The sequence below is a fragment of the Melospiza georgiana genome, chromosome 4 (genome assembly GCF_028018845.1).
Source record: "Melospiza georgiana isolate bMelGeo1 chromosome 4, bMelGeo1.pri, whole genome shotgun sequence".
Taxonomy (NCBI): Eukaryota; Metazoa; Chordata; class Aves; order Passeriformes; family Passerellidae; genus Melospiza; species Melospiza georgiana.
This window is the reverse complement of record NC_080433.1, coordinates 59,939,418-59,959,934: the sequence shown is the minus strand read 5'-3', so window position 1 is coordinate 59,959,934 and position 20,517 is coordinate 59,939,418. Positions and strand designations below refer to the sequence as shown.

The window sequence follows — 20,517 nt, the reverse complement described above, 5'->3', positions numbered from 1 at the left end:
TATTAATGCTTGTCTAGAATAACTCTCTAAGCTGCAGAAAAGTATATTTTATATATATATAGATGTATGATATATATATTATATATATCATATATCATATGATCTATATATATCATATATATATCATATATATGTATATCATATATAGTGAGATATTAGGAAGTTTTAAGCTTAATAATGTAGCTCTGTGCCTTGTGTTTTAAGGCTTACAAGCAGGTGTTGTATTTGAAATAAGGAACCATTGTTTTAATTGAAGGTACGTGTGCTTATAGTGGTTGGATAGAACTACTGTCAATATGCTTTTGCCTTGTGTGATTGGGCAAAAAACTGTTAAAGTAAGTTGTAACATTAAGTTCTCGGTCTGCTGCCTGGGATGTGAGCTGATGGCATCTTCCCATTGTCATAACCATGTAATGAGACTGGTGCTGGAAAATAGAACGGCTCAAGGCAAGTTCCTAGAAGTCCTGTCCCGTTTGTGATCTGTACACAGCCCTCGGCCAGCGACAGAGGAGCTACAGAGGCCCGGGGACACCGGGACACGGGGACAGCCCGGCCCCGGACAGCCCGGCCAAGGATAGCCCGGCTCCGGACAGCCGGGACACGGGGACACCGGGACAGAGGGACAGCCCGGCTCCGGACAGCCGGGCCACAGGGACACCGGGACACGGGGACAGCCCGGCCCCGGACAGCCGGGACACAGGGACAGAGGGACAGAGGGACAGCCCGGCCAAGGACAGCCCGGCCCCGGACAGTCGCGCTTTGCCGTCAGCGCTGTTCCCTCATCCGTGCCATCCTCCTGGATAGGGATAGGACTACCGTTCAAAAACAGTATGAAAAATTAAAGAAAAACAGGCTTCAGGCTAGATTTCTGTGAGACCCAATTGTTTTGTTGACACGTAAAACTGGAGTATTCTTTTATCAAAATTCTGCACTTTTTGTTCCTCTTTTGATTACATACAGGACAGGGCATAAGAACTTCCAATTCTTCCAGGTTTAAAATTACTTTATAGGAAGAATCTAATAGTAAATTTTATTAAAAAGTAACTGGAAAAAGAACCAGCAAAAAAAGGAGAGAAGTCAAGAGGAGAAGGTCAAGTAACCATTTAAATTAATTTGCAGTGCAAATTGATGATCCCAAATGATTTTAATTTAATTCACCTATGATGTATAAGCTTTCCACGATTTCACTTCACCGGAGTGTTTTAATTGCTAAACAGATCTTTTACACACATGAAATGAAAAAACAAAACTAAAAGAGAAAACAGAAGACCATCAGGGGATTCAAGCCCGTCCCTGTTCCCATTCCCAGCGCTGTTCCGGTCCCCCCTGTCCCCGTCCCCTCAGGACGGGTGTGCCCGGCGCCGCCGCTGCGCCTGCGCGCTCCGCCTGGGCATGCGCGATGCGCGGCCGGAGCGCGGGAAGGGCGGAAGTGGCGCAGGAGGCAGCGAGGCGGGATAGGGACCGGGACCGGGACAGGGACGGGAGCAAGGACCGGGACAGGGACTGGGATAAGGGCTGGGACAAACAGGGTTGGCGGCACACGGACACCGGCGGGTTTGCGGGCCCGGCTTTGCTTCCCTCCGGCCCGCAGCTGCCCTGCACACCGGCTTTGCTCCGGGAACGCGGTCCCCGCACAGTGCTCCGCGGCTTTGGAAGTTTCTTTCCAGGCACCGAGTAAATACTGTTGATAATTGTGTTGGTGGGCTTGGTTCTGAAGGTCTCTCTGCTTGTAGCTGGTGCCTTGACTTTCTGAAGCGATTGCTTCATATGGTGTGGAGTGTGGGATCTGCAGAGTAGCGCTCTCCTCCCTTTGCAGTGGATTCAGTGCTGCTTTCTAGAGCTGAAGTACTGTTGAGATAATAATGGCTGTGTAAGAATCACTTCCCACAGGTAATGTTTGATTGTAGTCTCTTTTGCACAATGTCAGATAAGTAAATTTTAGTCTGAAATAAAGGAGCTTTTGTTTGCTTAAGAAACCTAGTTGTATTCTAAGGAAACTAAGTATCACCTTGTTCTTGAGAGTAAGAACAGCCAAGGACATACTTCCCATAAAAAATAAGTGCACTTCAGTAAGAGCAAGCTGAAGCTTTGCAGCTAAGGGAATAGGATGTGTCATGCTACTGACTTGATTTCTCCTTCTCTTTTAGTTAATGACGTGATGTTTTCACCTCTTGAGAATTCTCGAGGAACTGATATAAAATCAGAGTTTTGAAAAAATTGTAGACAGAATACACACTTTGTTTGCTGATGGTCTTGGTGATTTCATTAAGACTGCTGTATGACAAAAGCTTTGTCTGGTGATGGCACATTGGGTTTGTGGTAGTTCTGTACTGCCTATTCTGTTCAAGCCACAAATGTTCATTTTTATGACAAAGTGTTGTGTAAAATATAGTAGGAATGTATGGCTGGTCTACACAGGTGTGTGCTTTTGTAATGAAGCATGACTTCATAATCATTTTAACTTTGGACAATTAGCCTGAATATTGCACTGACTAGTATTTGTGTTTACAGGGGCTTCAGGTATCTACCACTGTGACTGACCACATCAATAAGATGCTGATGCTCTTGGCTATTCCTTCATTCTTCATCAGACTTTGGTGAGATTTCCTTCAGAAGTCCACACAGTCATATGTTTTATTCTCTTCTGTTTCACAAAATGACATTATTCAAGTAATTTTTATGTATGACTGAAGTATTTCTTGGTAGTAGAGAAAGGACTAAACTTTCTAGTCAGTAGGCAGAATGTCAAGGATAGGCCAGAGCAGCACATGAGAGTTAAGACCATAGCTGTTCTCAGTGTTACATTTCACTTGAGTGGTGCATATTGCATTCTCTCTGGGGTGTTAAATTGTGAGTTACATCCTCTATGCAGTATATAGTCTACTTTAAACAGTCTACATCCTTTCATATAATTCTTTGTTAAAGTTGTGGAGCTCTTTGTTTGCTCACTCTCCAAATTTTTGTCACTTTAATTACTGGAAGGCAAAAGGTATTTGTAGTTCACAGTCTTCTCTCTGCTCTGTGTATGTGCTGTGTCTCACTCCTCTTCAAGGAGTGTCACATGCTGCTGTCTGCCTTTCTTGCAGTCTTTGTTGGGTTTTTTGGGGGATGTTTTCAATATCCATTTTATGTACAGCTCTGTTTACACCATTTGCAGGCTTTTTAGGCTCAAGTTGGAATTATTCCTGTCAGGCTTTTGAGAGCAGCAAAGGTATTTGACAGACTTACTTGCACTGAGTTGCTCTCCAGAAGAGTGGGGAACACCAAGGACAGCACTAACAACATCTTCATGTGGATTTTGAAAGCCAACACTCTATCAGTTTGTTTTGGAAAATTTACTTTCATAACTCTTAGAACTGGATACTCATATCTTTGCTTCTTAATTGCTGGGAAGAAGAATCTGAAAGCTTCAGAGATTAGCAGTTAGAACACATGACCTTAGTTTTATCTATTTAGGAGTTTAGGAGCTGTAAAAACATTCTACTTGTTTTCTACTGGAATGTTATTTACAATGCTGTGCGTTGTTAAGACGTCTTCATGGCAAAATAAAAAAAAAAAAAACCAGAAAAATCTATTTTTAATTGCTCAAGTGGTGTAACAGAGAGAAACAGGATAAAAAAATAGTTAGTCTGTTATGTTGTATATCTCCCTGGCTCGTTATACTGTTGCTGGGTGAAGATCAATATTGCTGATTAACTTTGAAGTTGGCTCTTTGTAGGTGGAATAGATCAGCTTCTCAGTCTGCTAGAATAAAGTGGGAAGTAGATACTTTGAACTGAAAAGCTGTGTAAATCTTCCAGTTGCTCATTTCACTAGAGACTTGAAATCCCGGTAAGCTAATGACAATGCTGTCGTGGTGTGTGTTTGAAAACATACAGATAAAGGCATTGTTTTTAGCTTCATTTAGTAACATCTTACAGAAGTTCTAACTTCTAATACCTCACTAGTCAAAGCAGGAACAGCATCTGCACTATTGTAACAGGATTTTACTTCTGCTTCAGCTCAAGCAGAAATTGAAACCTGTCTGGTGCTGTGCCTCCCAGCTCTGTGCTGTCACAGGTTGACCCTGGCTGGAAGCCAGACGCCTGCCAAAGCTGCTCTTATCATTCCCCTCAGGAGGACCGGGAGGAAAAAATACAACTAAAAATTTGCAGGTTGAGACAGGGAGATCACTCAAACAAAGAGACTCAAACAAAGTAATTTAACTTACCAGTCATCAAACCAAAGTAGGATAATGACAAATAAGAACAAATCTAAAGATCTTTACCCACCTCTCCCATTTTCTGAGCTTAGCTCCACTCCAATTTCTCTACCTGTTTCTACCCCTGAGCAGTGCAGGGGACAGAGAATAGGGATTGTGGTCAGTTCATAATGCTTCATTTCTGCCTCCTTGCTCCTCATGTCAATTGGAAACTAGGAAAAAACAAAAGCTAGTCACCCTATATGTGCCATTACAGCTGAGACACCCTCAAACCAAAGTATTTTATTGACATGTCATGAGTGACTCTTACTTCTTGCTTATATCTGTTAGACAAGAATAACAGCAGTGGGGAGTTCACTGTAAATGGGGAAGGAGAAAGAAGGGTCGCTCACAACAAAAGAAATAGTCAGAAGTTACTAGTGAGGGCTGATATCTTTGGGTACTGGAGTAACAATAAGGTGGGTTTTTCATTTTTCTGAAGAATAAGGTACTTTTTAAAAGAATGTATATATTTTTGCTCTCTGCACCTGTATATCTTGACTTATGTTTGTAACTTATGATTCACTGGTCTTTTAATTTTGCAATGGTTTCCCAGTTCCATTTAATTATAACTGAATATTTTGTAAGAATTCAGTCTGCATAGCACTGCAAAAGCTCTTTTGAACTGTAATTGAAATGTAGTTTAAGCTTTTACTGGTTAGATTACCCAGTTTTTGTGTCTATTCAAAACTGCAGGAAATACTCTCTTTCCTGTTCTTTACTGTCGTATAAAAATTGCTAAAACTGTTGGAAATTCGGGCTGTGGCTATAATACTGCAATCTCGATTTTCAGACAACAGAAATTGTTTTTTGCTTAATTTATTGAAACTTACTGCAAACAGAGGATTAATAAGGTTGCAGCTTTTTTTAGATGCTTGAAATAAAAATTATACCGAAAAGACAAAGATACCCCCAGAAGAAATGAGATGACAATGTAATAAGAAAATACAGCAATAGCTACTTATTGCTCGATCACTTTTTGCTATTTTTTTATGTGTAACTTCATTGCAATAAACTACTCTTCCTCTCCCCATTCTCAGCATTATAGCACTGTCACTAGTAATTTATGTCATTGACTTTTGTTACAGTGAGGGCAGACCAGAGATGACACAGTCATACATTTCTTACCTTGTTCCAAGTCCCTTCCATGCTTAGCATCTTAGATACCATTCTTATTATCTTTACTATTTTTTCTTTACTTGATTCATTGATGATTTTTTTTTAATCTGTACCTAAGCAGATGTGTTGTTCATTTTAAGTTAAAATGAAAAATGTTTTAATTTCTTGCAGTGAAACTTTCTTATAGGGGGAAAAAACTGAATATGGGCTGTTTGTCCATGACCTTGTGCTGGGGAAGGAGTCATTCAAAGTCTTTGCATCATTTTTTTCTGTGTTTCTGTACATAAAATATTATACCTGTACATAAAATATTAACACTGTTTACATTTACCCTTTGCATTTATATGTATTTCTATTTCTTTGTATGTAAAATAATATTTTATTGCCATTTATGGTGTTTTGGAATGTTTGAAAAATTGAGTAATTTGGATGGTTGTCTATTGCCAAGGAAATCTTACTTTCTTCTTGCTGTGTATGGTACTAAGAGATGAGGCTAGTCCCTCTGAAAATTTAGTTTTACATAATTAAACTCTCTTATTATGAATCAGGTAAATGTTCCCCTTCTGAGTAAGATGCAACTTCTGGTAACTCTTAATTTGAACAAAATGAGGAGCTTCAGGACTCTTTTCATTATTTTTGTTTAGATAAAGCAGCTATGCCTGTTCAATTGCTGAAGATCATTGAAGGACAGTCTGAGACTCCACTACCAAGCCATTTGCAGAAGGAAAATTTAAAACATTTGCAAGAAGGGTGTGATTATACCAACAAATACATTCAGGTAAACTGACCAGTAAAAAAAAAACTGTGCCTTGCTTTGAAATAGCTCTTGTTACATTAGCAAGGTGCTTTGGTATTTCCTCTCACTTGGTGACTTTCTGCAGCTGTGTGTCCTTGTGTTCATCTGGTGCATATCTTTAAGCAGTGAAAAATCATGACCTTCTTGAACTTCATTGCATGTTGCTACTACCTTCATTGATTCACAGTCCTGTCCCTTTCTCTTAAGTTATCAGACTAAAATTTTGTAGGAGTTTCTCTTTTCAGAGTTTATAAGCTGTGGACCAATTTAAAAACACATTAATATGCAGAATGTTTTGCTGCAAATGGAGGGATTGGGGGAGGTTAAGTGGTATTTTGTTTAAAAGAAATAGTAATAAGCACCCCAATCCTGTTAAAGATCAGATTTCAGAGTAACTAAAAAGCATTCTAAATTAGTTCTCCTTTTGTATGAAATTATGCAATATCCAGTTTTATGAAAAGTGTTGTTTGTAGCGACTACCAGCATCAAAACACAATTAGTCTTTTTTATCATTACCAAGTGTGCACTTATATTTGACAATCCCAAATGTATTTCAGATTGGAAGTACAATCCTGCTATACTAATGAAATGTAGAAATAACCTTTTTTATGCCTAAAACAAGTATTCTCTGTAAAATGCAGCATCAATTTTTGAGTGTGGTCTTTTTCTATCCTGTTTAACATTTTTTTTGTCTGTGGCTCTGAGAATCATTTTAGATGCCTCTGATGTTTATGTATCAGGAAATCAGCATTAGCCCAGGTTTTCTTTCAATCTATTAATTAAAAAAGTGGGGGGGGGGAAATTAAGGAAATATAGTTCTATGGAAAACATAAGTTGTCTTGAATCCTTCAAAAAATGGCACAAACATTTTAAAAATATGAGCTGAACTGATCTGTTTTTCTGTATCCGAAAGAAACATTTTTACTACCACAGCTGTATATTCTCAGCTCCAAATCTAGTGCTTATGTGACCCTGTGATTGAGTCCATTTATGAGAAGGAAACTGGCAGAAGACCATCCATATTGCTGGAGAGAGGATAATTTGCTGCTGCTGTCACTGTGCACTGGATCATTGTGGTGTCAGATTGATGCCAGGAGTGGTGCACTCCGGTGTAGTGAAGGAGCAGAACTGCCCTGTTTGGAAGCAGGCAGCAGTTGAGTGGTGTAGGAGGTGATTTGATTGAGAATGATTCAGCCTCCCTCAGGTCCTGTAAAGGAACAAATGGAAATGTCAATAGCCACTGCTGCTAGCAAACAGGGTTTATTCCTCAGGGGGTAGTTTCCTGCCCCTGTTCACCTGCACAATACATAGACCTTCCTGCTTTGAAGAACTGTGTCTGCAAGCAGCCCTGACATGGAAGAACAGGGCTTCTTGTTCGGAAGAAAGTGGTGAAGGAAACAAAAATGCATTATAAATTAGAAAATGTTTCTGCCAAAATATATGTTTGCATTTGGAGAGCAGGGCAATTACTACCAGCCTATGATTTAAAGCATATATGCAGTGCTGTAGCTGATTCTGAAAGGGAAAGTGTGTAGAATGTCTTTCTCAGACTTCTGCCTTATGTTAAGAGAACTTCATGCTGCTGCTGACATGGATTAGTAGGTGGCTAAAACAGCTTGGCATAAACAGCACAACTGGAGAGCTGATAAAGCTGGTGCTAATGCACCATTAAATATGAAGGAAAATCCAGTTCTGCAGGCTGAGCTTGAAGTGAACCTTAGAATGCACTGGTGTTAGGTTATCTTAGTGGTGGCACACTGTCACTCCAGACCTGCCAAAATAGGGATCAGGTCCTGCTTTGACAAGGAGGGAAGGGCAGAAGAGGATTTTTATGAACTGTGTTCTGGTAAAAGCCACAAAAAACATTTAGGATGCTTCTGTCTGACTTGTGTGCCTCAGTCCTTTAATCCTTCTGCTTTTCTATCTTCCTGATACCTCTTTGTAAACTGCAAGTTTCAAATTTGTGGAAAAACGGCACAAGCAATATTTGTACCTCCTCAGTCTGTTAACTAAACATGATGCCTTCTCCTGTTATCTCATAATTCTCTGTGTTTTGCTGTGGCAAATCTGAACCAAACCTTAAAATCAGCTGCCAAATCAGCTGTAGAACCAAACTGAGGGAGCGAGGCGTTATAAGGGAGGAGACACATGCAGCATAAGAATTGTATGGGGTGGGTTTGAGAGTCTGTCTAGTGGCTTATGGAATGTCAAGGGTTTTGGAAAAACCCTTTTGGAAAAAGTATGCCTCTGAGCTCAATAAGCAGTGCAGAATTTGTGAGAGAAGAGCCAGTTTGGGCAAGTTTTACTAAGGTGGGTTTTTTGGAAATTTGGAGCTCAAGAGTTTCAGGCATGGGGAGAAGGAAGTGGGGCAGTGTGAGGAAATGGGTCATAGCTGGGGAACAGAACTGTACTGACACCTACTAAAGTGCAGGTGTTAGGGATACAAAGGGAAGTGGAGGGGCCAAAACATTATAGCAAAGAATGTGGTCCCAGAATTTGAAAACTCTTTGGAAGATACTGGGATGTAAAAGGAAAAATAAAAAGTAAAGATGGTTAAAAAGCAGCCACTATCACATTAATAAGTTTCACTTTTAAATAGTGTGCTGATGCAATGGAAATTTCTTACTAAGAAAAAGGTATGTATGTAAATGTTGAGTGTTCCTTAGATGACTGTTTCATTGCAAAGACTTTATTAGAAGAAAAATTCTGTAGTCTTTTATTTACCTGTGAATATAATTCAAGACAATCTCAGCAAGAGCAATTATGTATATATGTGTGTGTGTGTACATATGCATGTGTGTATATATATAGTGACATTTTAAACAAAGCTGTAATTTTGAAAACAAGTGAGAAACCTTTCTGGTTTTAACAGGTAGGTTCCTGCTTTTCACAGAGAAGACTAATGAGTTTTGTTAAGGAGATGAAATTATCAAATTATTTTGGAAGTCAGCATTTGTAAATAATGTTGAGGTTTTGTGGAATGATGTTATTTCTTTATAAAACAGATAGTAAAATCTTGTTGAATTTGATTTGGATTACTCCTCAGGTAGCACATTGTAGGACAAATTTTACTCTGGAAGGCCTCTGGAGTAACAATTCCCTGCTGCATATTTTACCTTGATTTGGTTTAAGAAGCATTTGCTAGCATTTAAGTCAAGTTTCCCACTGAATATGTGTACTGTAAAATCACTGTGATTTACCTGACTGTCCTTTTAATGTTGCATTTATAGCCATATTATCACACTTTCTTTTAACAAAAAACCTTTTAGTCTATTTTTGTGCTGTTTGTGTCGTTTTTAAAGCATTTTGCAGAGTCTGTTTTTAATAATTGTATTTTTCTGTATTGAACTTCCTTTTTTTTTGGTTTTATCGTTGAGAAGGTTACAGTGCTTTATCTGCAATTTTTTGAAAGAATACACTTGACTGACATTTTTGGTACTGTTGATGATGCCCTCTTTCTAACTAGATGTGTAGGTTCCAAAGAGGTGTTAATATGACTGAAGTTGCTGATTTTTGCTTCATTATAAGTCCAGCATTACAATAAAAAACAGTGTTTTGAATTAATTGTTAAATCATAGGATCGTTTAGAGCATTTGTATGATTGCCAAAGAATTAGGACATGACAGTTTCAAAACTTTTTAATGCTCTTCACACAGCTGTATTTTTTCCACAGAAGGTTTTTTATCTTCATATGTGTCTATTATATCTTGACTGAGATTTTGTTCTGATATTTATGTTGTAATGCTTTGCCAATATTTTTGGAGAAATTGGTGTATCTCTTAAGATTTTGATCCCTAACTCTTTAGATGCCTTTCCACTTTTGTGCTAAAACTCTAGTCTTTTTGCTGTTTTGTAACTAATAAAAGTTACATGTATAGTTCCACAGCTACTGTTTTATTGTTTAAGTTTATCATCTAGTCAGTGGCATCTAAATAGTATTGACATGTAATACTTGCTTTGTTGTATTTCTAGAATGTTGTTTTTGATCAGTGTTTATAGCAGTTGGTTTTTAGTTTTTTGTTAAGAATGTTAATGGCAATTTATGCTTGTTCCATAAATTCTGCCTTTTTTATCTTACAGATGTTTCAGCTGTTATCAGTATTGCAGTAACTTAGCGGCATACAATCTTAGTTCACAACATCTTTTTTTTTTTTTTTGCTTTGTAGGGAATAGTTACTCTTTCCTACCCATTAACAAAACTCGGAGATGGAACAGACTTTTTCAAAATTGTTGTTCAAGGTACTACATTTAAGTACACATTTTAAATTTATGGTACTACATCAGTAGTTCCTGCTTTTGTGTTCAGTAGAATGTTAGATTTAAAATAATCTCTAAAACTGTTCGTTTTCTTAAGAAGAAAGTTTATCTTAAACTTATGCCAGGTATGTTAATAGAACCAATGCAGTCTTTATATATCTATATATATCTTTATATATCTATATATCTATATATCTTTATATTCTCTACAAGAAGTAGACTTCTTGTTGCATAACTTTTTAAAAGACTGTCCTGGGAATGTATTAGCTATATGTATAGCTTTAATGGTGTATTTTCAAACTGCTTATCATAAAAAGGACCAAGCAAATTGCACACATAATAGTTACCACATAATATAAATAGCATATACTTTGTGAGGACACCTTCAGTATAGGTCAGTATTTTGAACAGCAGCAAAATATTTGTGTTTCATTCCATTTTAATTTAAGCATTTAAGAAAAGGAAATTTCACCTGACTACTCAAGTATTTAAATACCAGTAACTAGATTAGCACTTTGAAAGGCCTGAATTGTTCATCATGATATGAAATGATATCAAAAATTAATATGTTCCTTTTAAGTCTTGAGTTTATCATCCCCTCCAGTCAGGAAGGTGGAGGAGGTCATTTGTCAGGGGTCTGTTGGATTCAAGGAACTTTCCATTTCCTTTCGTTTCATTCTCGGCTTATTCCTTACAGTGGCTGGGAATCATCATGTGCTCCCTCTGAGCCTCCTGACTCCTGAGCAGCCAGCCTGGGGTGTGCAGCCCCTGCCTGGTGCTGCTGCCTGTGCCTGGTGTTGGCAGAGGTGAATGGAATTGTTGGGGCCTCAGTCAGTCTCCCTGCTGCCTCCAGGTTTCTCAAAGGGATGCTTAACCTCCCTGAGTCTTGCTGATTTCAGTGACTGTTCAGGAGAAGAGAGTTCATGCACATTCTCCATAGAAACATAAGTTTGCACATCTAAATAATTAAAACAGTAAAAAGGAGAAATCTCTAAAAAAAATAACATTATTTCTGCTTCAATATTCCTGGAAGGCTATTAATTAATATTTCTATGACCTAGAATATCTTCAGTTTATAACAGATTCTACAGTAGGGTCTATTGTTAATCTAACACTATACATTGAATTATCCAAGTGGAAATCTTTTTCATTTCTGTTTAATTGTACACTGGTGTACAATAGACTCATTTTAATCCTCTTATGAAGAATATACTGAGCAATATACCTGCAGTTAGCACATTTCCTGTTTGTACATTAATTGAAGAATTTTAGACTGTAGATCAAGTTGTTTTGTAAACCTCTTTCCACTGCTGTTATGTTTTGGAGAAGGTATAGTGATTGGAATCACTTTTGCTTTTTTTCCCTCCAGATTCGGATAACTTGTGTTCCCAGATCAGCGGCATCAATGTTTTCATTTATGGAAAAATGGCAGAGGATTGTGCAAAACTTATACGCCATGGGGTAAAAAAACACCAAAACATATATAGATATAAATTTCTGGTTTAGGAATTGTTTTTCACAGATGTATGTGAACTTCTTGTCTTGTCTTGGTCTAGCTATCCCTAAAATTAGAAATAGTCTGTTCAGTCCCTTCAAATATATGATACTTGCTTATGGAAATTCTTTCTCACACTAATATTGAAAAAAAGAAATTATTTTTATCAGTGCTGTTTACCTAGCAAGCAAAGGATCATGAATATGGATAATAGAGAAGACACCGTTTTATATCCGTATTTTGAATGTTTTTCCATTTGATAAGATATATTTTATAATGAAATTCATTTAAAAGGCAGTTACACTAAAATATTTAAAAAAATAAATTCAAAACTGTGCATACAGGTTTTTTTTTAATTGACTTGATGCTGGTGTCTTGCTTTGTCAGAGATAATAGTTTAGCTTGATTAGCTCCAGGTAAAAGACAAGTCAGCCTGTGAGTTTGTTTACCACTAAAGAAGGAAAAGAAGATAAAAACAATTACTTCAGTCTTTTTATAAGACTGCCTATCAGTTTACTGGCATTTCAGTATTAGACAAATGTGAAATTAAAATTAGAATGTGAACTATTACAAGCTCATGTTAGTGCTTTTTCATTTGTGGTATGAATTCACACTAAATCATAGAATAGTTTGGGCTGGAAGGCACCTTTAAAGATCAGCCAGTTAAAACCCTCCTGTCGTAGGGAGGGAGGTATGGGCAGGGACATATTTCACCTCATTAGATTGCTCCAAAGCCCCATCCCAGCTTACTTTGAACACCTCCAGTGATGGGGCATCCACAACTTCTCTGGGCAAATCAGTCTTTATACAGATTTCTCAATTCCATGTAATTTTCAATTTTGATGGGGAAGCCAGGGTGTAAAGTTCCTGAACTAATTTGCTAAATATGTAAGTTGCAGAGTCTTTTTAAATTCAATGAACAAATTAATTTTGTCCTGATAAAAATACAGATGTTGAACGGGGCAATGAGCAGCAATTATAAGATGAAAAGATCATTACTAAACAGCTGAATAAGAAGCTACAACCCACAGGCAACAACCCTTAGACAGCCAAGGTGTGCTAGAACTTCAGTTTGTTCTTCCCCAGTGAACTGAACCATCATGGTGCTTCCCTCATGTCTCAAATTAGATTTTAATTTTGGAAGAATATGAATATAAAGAAACTGATCTCTGAAGCTAGCAGAGTTTGGAAAAAAACTCCAGTTTTTAGCCATTAAAGAATTGCTTCAGTAAGGTGCACAAGGTAGTGTTTATTTGCTGCATACCATTTCAGATTTTAGTATTTTTTAATTTCCATATCATATCTTCCTAAAGTTTAATGCTGTAAGAACTTTAGCTAAAGTAGCCAGGGGGAGCAGCTGGCGATTTCTAAAAAATGTGAGTGACCATGTTGTCTCTTGTCAGTCTTCTTGATCTGTAACAGAATAACCATCAGGAAAAATACTGTATTTCCTCTATTTCACACTTTGAGGGAAATAGAATTTCTTTTTGCCATTTAAAAATGTTGTTTGAATCTCATAATTTATTTATGCAATATACTTCTGTTGACATCAAAATCCACCAATTTAAGTAAATAGCTTTGATTCCCAAGGCAATTACAAGATCTTCTTAGCTAAATATTAAATGGAAACGAATCTATTTCGAGAACTAATATAGCATTAAATTTCAAAGCAGCATACAAATATTAGGATTTTTTTTTTCATATTTAGAAACTGCAAGTCACAACCTGTCAAAGTTGACAGTGAATTTGTAAAAAAATCTGGGAAGGTGTCTGTTCTTTCTGCCTGTAGAACTAGATTTTGAGGTTAGTGCTGTCTTTTTCTCATGGAAATTGCACAGTCCTTTCACAGTGTGAGAGGAGGTTTGTTTTTGTTTTTTTTTAATGTGGTGCTAGATATGGCATACATATTACATGACAGTAATCACTAATTACCTAATACTACTCAAGAAAATTTTACTTCTTATCAGCTTGTTAAAAGGCTGAGTGTCTGTAATTCTGAAATTCATTCTGACACAGCAAGAGCAAGACAAGAGCTACCTGTACAGATCTCCAGTCCTGTCTCAGCAGCCATATCCCAGAATCTTGTGCAGTCTACATTCTAATAAAATGCTGAAATGGAAATAATGTATAAGACATAGCTTTTTACATAAAGGGTGATTTTACTGTTGAAGAGACATTCTGAGTAGCACCACCAAACAGTGAAAGGAAGGACACATACTAACACCTGATTTTGGCAAAAGTAATGGAGTTTGCTGAAGTTTATATTTGTATATTTCTGCATTTGGAAAGAATGAGACAACTTTCATATGTGTTAGTAGGACAGCGTGTTAGAAGTGCAGAGAATACTGAGTGTTCTAATTGTTTTGACATGTTTTAATTTAGCTTTGAGTATGGCTTACTTCTAGGTTTATATATTGCTTTTTTAGTCAAAGTGTGCATTGTGACACTACCTGAAAATCATCTAAGTAGTTTCATTGTGAATTAAACTGTCTGATTAAATTTATGTTTTCTGCAGAAATTTTTTCCCCAATGTTTTAATAACTACATATATCACTGTCACTTAATCTAGAAGCCTTTCTTTTTCTTGCACAAAACATTAAGGTTTTGGATCTTAAATCATTTAGCATAGCATTGTCAGATTGCTGAAATAGCAAAAAAAGTGCTGTCATAGTGCAATATTTGCTCAAACTGTCAACTTCAATCAGAAAACGCTTTTATTTGTTGTAATCAAATAAATACATGAAGAAAAGTTATTCAGTAAAAGTTTATGGAAGTGCTTTTGGTAGAAGCTTGAATAGAAAGAGTTCCAAGTCTAACGTGTTTATTGGAATGGAGCACACTGGCACAGCCCTGCTAAGCAGTTCTGATATCAAGGGAGCTGACTATAAAGGAGCTTTACATTGTATCAGAAAGCTTTTTAAATCACCTCTGGTTACCTAAAGATATTTAATGTATTCTCTATCTTCTCCTCCTTTTTAATTGTTACTTTTTTTTTCTTTTTGATTTGGTGAGGTTGCTGCTAAAAACACAAGCTGCTGCTGGGACTTGAATCATGTACCCTTTAAATCCTCTTTTTCTTGTTCTTTTTGTGGTGTCTGAGGAACTTTGTACCAAAGTGAAAACAGAGTTATAATTTCTTTCTGTGCCAGAATCTCAGGAGTGATGCCAGAGATGTTTTTAAGGTCTCTTGCTACCAGAAACTTACCTGTTGATTGACCTACCTATTTAACCCTTAAGGAAGCTGTTGGTCCAGCCAAAACAGAGTCTATAGGAGAGTTTCTTAAATGTACAGCTGTAATTCATTGGGAAAGAAGCTCTGAGAAATAATATTTTATCACTGCTGGTCTGACATGTGATTTCTTTTTACTTTAGTTAAGCTAAACAGAAAGCAGTCAGACCTTATTGTATTTAAAGAAGAATGATTCTTTTGCTTTATTCAGTGTGAACCTTCCTCCCTAGGCTGTGTCAAAAATAGCACTCTGTTACAGTAGCATCATGAGTGTGAAAATTTCAGCAGAATTAAAATGAAAAGCTTCCTGGCATTTGTTGTAAATATAAATTCCATGGGGAGAAGAACTAAATTGGGAAACTCAAAGACAGATTTTAAAATTTGTTCAGGATTTTTGTTTCTTCAATGTCTTGAGACTTTAGGGTGAAATTTCACATGATATAGTCTTAAAATAGAGCATGTGTTAGAATCTCTATAATTTTCTGTTATTGCTCTGTCCCCATAGGAAACCTTCATAGCTGCAGGATTCAAGGTGATAAAATTGCCTACAGACAGAGAGGATGATAGACATGATTGTCACCTGGAAGTGTCTGAAGAAGCTGGATCAACCATTTATGTACGTGCTTGCCCAACTTTTTTTTTTTCTTTTTTTTCAATTTCCAAAATGCATTTATTTTGCTTTATAATAGGAAAAAAACAAATAAAATCTATGTGAATCTTAAATGGTACAGATTATTTACTATGTTCATCAAGAAACAAGACATGTTTCCTCTGTGTGTGTGTGTGTGCACATGTAATTTTATAATAGCCCTAACCAAATTATTTTCCAGGTAAATTTCTACTTGTTGGGTGGAAGAATTTGACTATGGTTGACTTTAGATAGATTCCTAGGGCTGTTTAAACTACTGTTGTGCATAACACATTTCAATAATGCTCACAAGGTAGAGGGTGCAAGAGTGATTTCAGGTCTAAAATTTTTAGTTTTCTCTGGTCTGTGAGTTTGTGCTGTTTTAACTCGCATCATTAGTTGTTGCCTTTCAAATATATGGACTGCTATAATCTAAATTTTATACAGAGAATTGTACCCTTTTGTCCTGAGTAAAATATTTGTTCTTTTGTACTATTACATCAATTCTGTTTAGTTTTATCTGTACAGTTATTGTCTTATTAAATCCTAAATTTAAGAAAAAAATTTTTTTTTTAAATTTCAGAAAGGCACTTCTGTTCTGGAATTGACCTCTATAGGTAACTAAAACTTGCCACACAGCTCAGTGAGAAACAAGATTGTTTAAAATGCTAGTGCAGACTGTTTCATGACATTCATTATCTGTTGATGATGATGATATATAGGTAGAAAGAATATTTTTCATTGAAGATCATGGATAGCAAAACTGCCCTGAGTCTGAATAGGTGCATGTAAACTAAAAGTGTCTATATTTTAGAAACTACTCCAGGCCTTCAACTGAGTATTGGCAAGACCTTATTACATACAGTCTAATCCCAAAGACACTGTGCAGCTCCCTGAATGCCTGGGTTGTGCTGAAATGTTTATCTCATCACTGACCACAGAATGGAGCTTGTGGCACTTGGTCTGGTGACACACATATTGGATGCTTAACATTGATACAAATGAGCAGACTTTGTGTGGGCTTCACTTCCCCAGTCATAACTTTTCACTTGGCTGTTTAAAAGTAAAATCAGCTTCAGGAGGGCAGCTGAGGTGGGGAGCAGAAGCAGATCCCTGGCAGGAGTGGGCAGTGCTGAGGCAGGACACAGCTGTGACAGGGGCTCTGTGACCAGCAGCCAGGCTGGGCTGTGGCATTGGGGTGGTGGCTGAGCCCTGTGTTCCTCACAGAGAGTGGGGAGTGTTTGCTTTTCATCAAATCTCCACGATTAGTTCTTTAAAAGACCTTACATTGAAGGTAAGTCTGGCTTATAAATAAGGGTCAAAAAGCTTAGGAACTATCTTTAAATAAAATTTATCCCATTCTGGTGAGCTTTTTCCCCCAGAGGAAAGTAACAAGTCACTGAGAATAGATATGCTCCAAGCATTGACATGTACATACATCTTTATGTACAAAACCTTAAACCCATTTAAGGTCTATGTTAAGCAAATGTAGTTTTAAATTTGTGGCCTCCAGCTTTCAAATGCTACTCTGTTAATGTGACCTAACATATTCAACTGGGTGACTTTAGAAAATGTGTGTATTTTTTTGAATTAATGAATACATGGTATTTACTGCACTCATACGTAACTTTTGTATGAGTGTGAGTGCAGTAAATACTGCTTTCTTTTCTTCTGTAGCTAAAATTTTACTAGATTCAGATATGGTTCAGATATGGCAAAAATGTCCGTAGGGCTGGGTTGTATTTCTATATAGTCTTGTATTTGCTTTAAAGTTATCAAATGTTGTTATATTTTCAGTACCTTCAATTTTGTAGTCAGGAAGTTTGTTATTTTTTCTCCACAGATCTACACTAAACCAGAAACAAGTGCTGCTTCAGAAACTGCATCTGTGGTGAGTTTGTATTTGGGATATTTTTAAATCACATGAAATTAACTACATGTTAATAAGAAGGCGTGGAATTAATTTTTGTTCCAGTTTAATTTATTTCCATATGCTTATCCCAGCAGTCATTTAGCTTTTACTTTTACGAATAGTATACCTGGAACACAAAATAAAATGTGAAAGAAGTAGTACATTTTCTATCCTTGTAGTACAGTTCCCATCTCGATCTCCAAATGGATTTCATGTTGGTTTAGGAAATTTGAATTAGAGAGGTAATTGTTGGTCTAAGCAAGATTGTATGCCTGTGTTGTAAAAAGAAAAAATTAAATACAAAACTTCCTTTGATTTAAAATTAGACTTCCAATACTGGTTTTAACATTTATTTTGATTTCTGTTTGGAACAAGCCCTTATGTGTCTGACTTAAATTCTATAAGAAATAGTATTTTAAAAGCAGAGGAACCAGTTTATGAAATTTTAGTGTTCTTTATCATGATGTTAAAGATTCAGTACCAGTGGTGCTAGAGTTTGTTTTCAATTTTTATTTACAGTTTCATTTTTTCAGTATAGTACTTGAAAACCTAAGTTTTCAATCAGTTTGAGAGAACTCTTATTCTTTAAAAGAGTCTAATCAGCAACCTTAAGATGAGAGGAGAGTAGTCTTTAAACTGTAGAAATTAGCCCTTAATTTCTTTAATCCTCCAGCAGCTGTGGAATTTTAATCAGGAGATGTGCACAGGGGCTGTGAGAGGTAACCCCTGCCCCCCACCACCATCCCAAGGATTCTGTGCAGCGATACTGCCAAGCAGAAATACAAAGCTATTTATAAATGTGCTTTAAAAAGTCCTCTGGATGGACATGTAAAAATGAAGCAGTAAAAAATTGTCTTTCATTATTCTTTATTATAATGACTTTTACTCACCTGGTTCATGTGTTGAAACTTACTTCAATTAACTGATTGGCTTATTGTAAGAAAGGTGCAATCACAGAAAGAAATTAAAAGTTGTTTCTGAGTTTCAAGTGAATAAGATACAAAGAAATAGATAATCTCTATTTCTTTTTTTAAGATTAAATAAATATGTCTGAGGATTAATGATGTTAAAAGACAAAATTCTGTGTGAATGTTTGACTGATTTTTTCTTCTGTTCCCTTATTGTATCATGCCTTTTCAGTCTGTTGCTCCAAAATATGTGTATACTCCCCTGAATCATCTTAAAGATGGAACTGTAGTGAACTTGTATGGTGTTGTGAAATTCTTCAAGCCTCCATATATTAGCAAAGGAACTGGTATGTACAATATTCAAGAGATTTGAAATGTCCTCCAGCCAGAACTGTTCTTACTATGTTTGTTCAAAATCAACCAGAAAAACAAATTCACATGATCCTTTGATCATAGCTTTGACCAGCTAATACCAAGGAAACAAAAAAACCAGATAAGAGATATCAGCCAGTTCAGGCAGACTGGTGGAGATAGCAAATGAAGAAAACTCTTAAAGGGGATTTATTATTTGTCCAGCTACTTTAACAAGACTTCAGGGAATTGAGGACTTGGAACATCTTTATTAGACAAGCACTGATTGCTGGAAATCATTAGGGCAGCCATTCTTTCCAGATATGTAAAAATGTGAAGTTAATTGCACCAACTTACAAAGCAGCATGTCTCTGAAGCAGCTAGGAGAGATTTTTTTCAGCTGAGTTATTTGTCAAGTTAATCACTTCCATTTCATTATTAGAAATTTAATAGGGAAAATGAATATTTGTTTAGCAACTAGTCCTTTCCAAAATGTCATAAATAACTTCCTGATATATCTTCCCTGTATATTTTCAGTTGACATTATTAAAATAAACCCAACAGTATCACTGGAGAACAGGGGCATAATCTGATATTTCTTATTTATGAAGATAGTTGTAAATTCACTTACTACTCTATAATGAAAATCTCTAATGCAGTTCTAATTAGTCTGGGGTTTTGAGTAAAAATATTCACTAACGCGTCAAATATTTCAATGTTGGTTTTTAATTTTTTGCACAATCCAGAGTGATGTTTGCTTGACAGGGTACAAAATGGTCGATGATTGTTCTGCATTGTCAGAACATGAAGCATGAAGTGGCTCTTGTCAGAAAAGTCTGTAGTTGCTTTAGATCTGAGCCAATCCTGCACCAATACATTCTCTGTCTGACACTGTAATAACAGAATCATGTAGCTTCAAGCTGATGCCCCCTGGAAGCATGGAAAGTGGGGCCACTCTGCTTTATCCACATGGGTCTTTATTCACTAAATATGCCTTGAGGTATATGATGCTGCTCCTTCTTACACACATGAGGGCCTAGGGCTGAGATTTTCCACTATGTTCCCACTGAAGGTGGATACCACTGGACAGGTACCTAATTTAGTCTTGTTGATTTATGTAATCTATAATTAAAAGTTCATCATTTTCATTGCCATTATTGGATTAAGTGAGTGTTAAAATACTGATGAATTAAATGAGTTTTCAGTATGTTCATAAATCATTTATTACACAGAAAGTTGTTTTAGCTAAGCACGCTTTTGCTCAGGGCACATAGTTTGACACCTCAGTATATAAGAACTTCATGAGTTTTTAAAATTGTCCAAGAAAGTGCTTTGGGTCTTGCTTCATATAAGAGAAAAATGGGATTTTGTCTGATAGAAGATCTGCTGGAAGTGTTCAGAACTATATTCTAACTTTCCTTCCCCAATAGTTTAAGATATTTTAAATTTTTAACAAAGATTATATTCTCTTCTATCCCTCTCTTAATCTTAAGGATATCTCATGTACTTAACCTTGAGATTTAAAAGAGAAGTAAATAGAAGAAAAAAGACCTCTGTAGTGCCCAATTACAGAGATTATATG

The 20,517-nt window shown here is 36.6% G+C and overlaps 1 protein-coding gene across 2 annotated transcripts in view; it reads left to right on the top strand.

The window, feature by feature from the left end:
• The first annotated feature begins 1,442 nt into the window (after positions 1-1,442).
• Positions 1,443-20,517, top strand: part of POT1 (protection of telomeres 1) — a 60,148-nt gene continuing 41,073 nt past the window's right edge. The window contains exons 1-8 of one of the 2 annotated variants that reach the window (XM_058022628.1): positions 1,443-1,890; positions 2,512-2,597; positions 6,004-6,137; positions 10,322-10,394; positions 11,782-11,873; positions 15,642-15,752; positions 17,608-17,655; positions 18,817-18,931. In XM_058022628.1, the coding sequence (XP_057878611.1) occupies positions 6,015-6,137; positions 10,322-10,394; positions 11,782-11,873; positions 15,642-15,752; positions 17,608-17,655; positions 18,817-18,931 (562 nt within the window). In that variant the 5' untranslated portion in view covers positions 1,443-1,890; positions 2,512-2,597; positions 6,004-6,014. Of the gene's footprint in view, positions 1,891-2,511; positions 2,598-6,003; positions 6,138-10,321; positions 10,395-11,781; positions 11,874-15,641; positions 15,753-17,607; positions 17,656-18,816; positions 18,932-20,517 lie in introns of those variants that run through there. The other variant, XM_058022629.1, reaches the window with a different exon arrangement.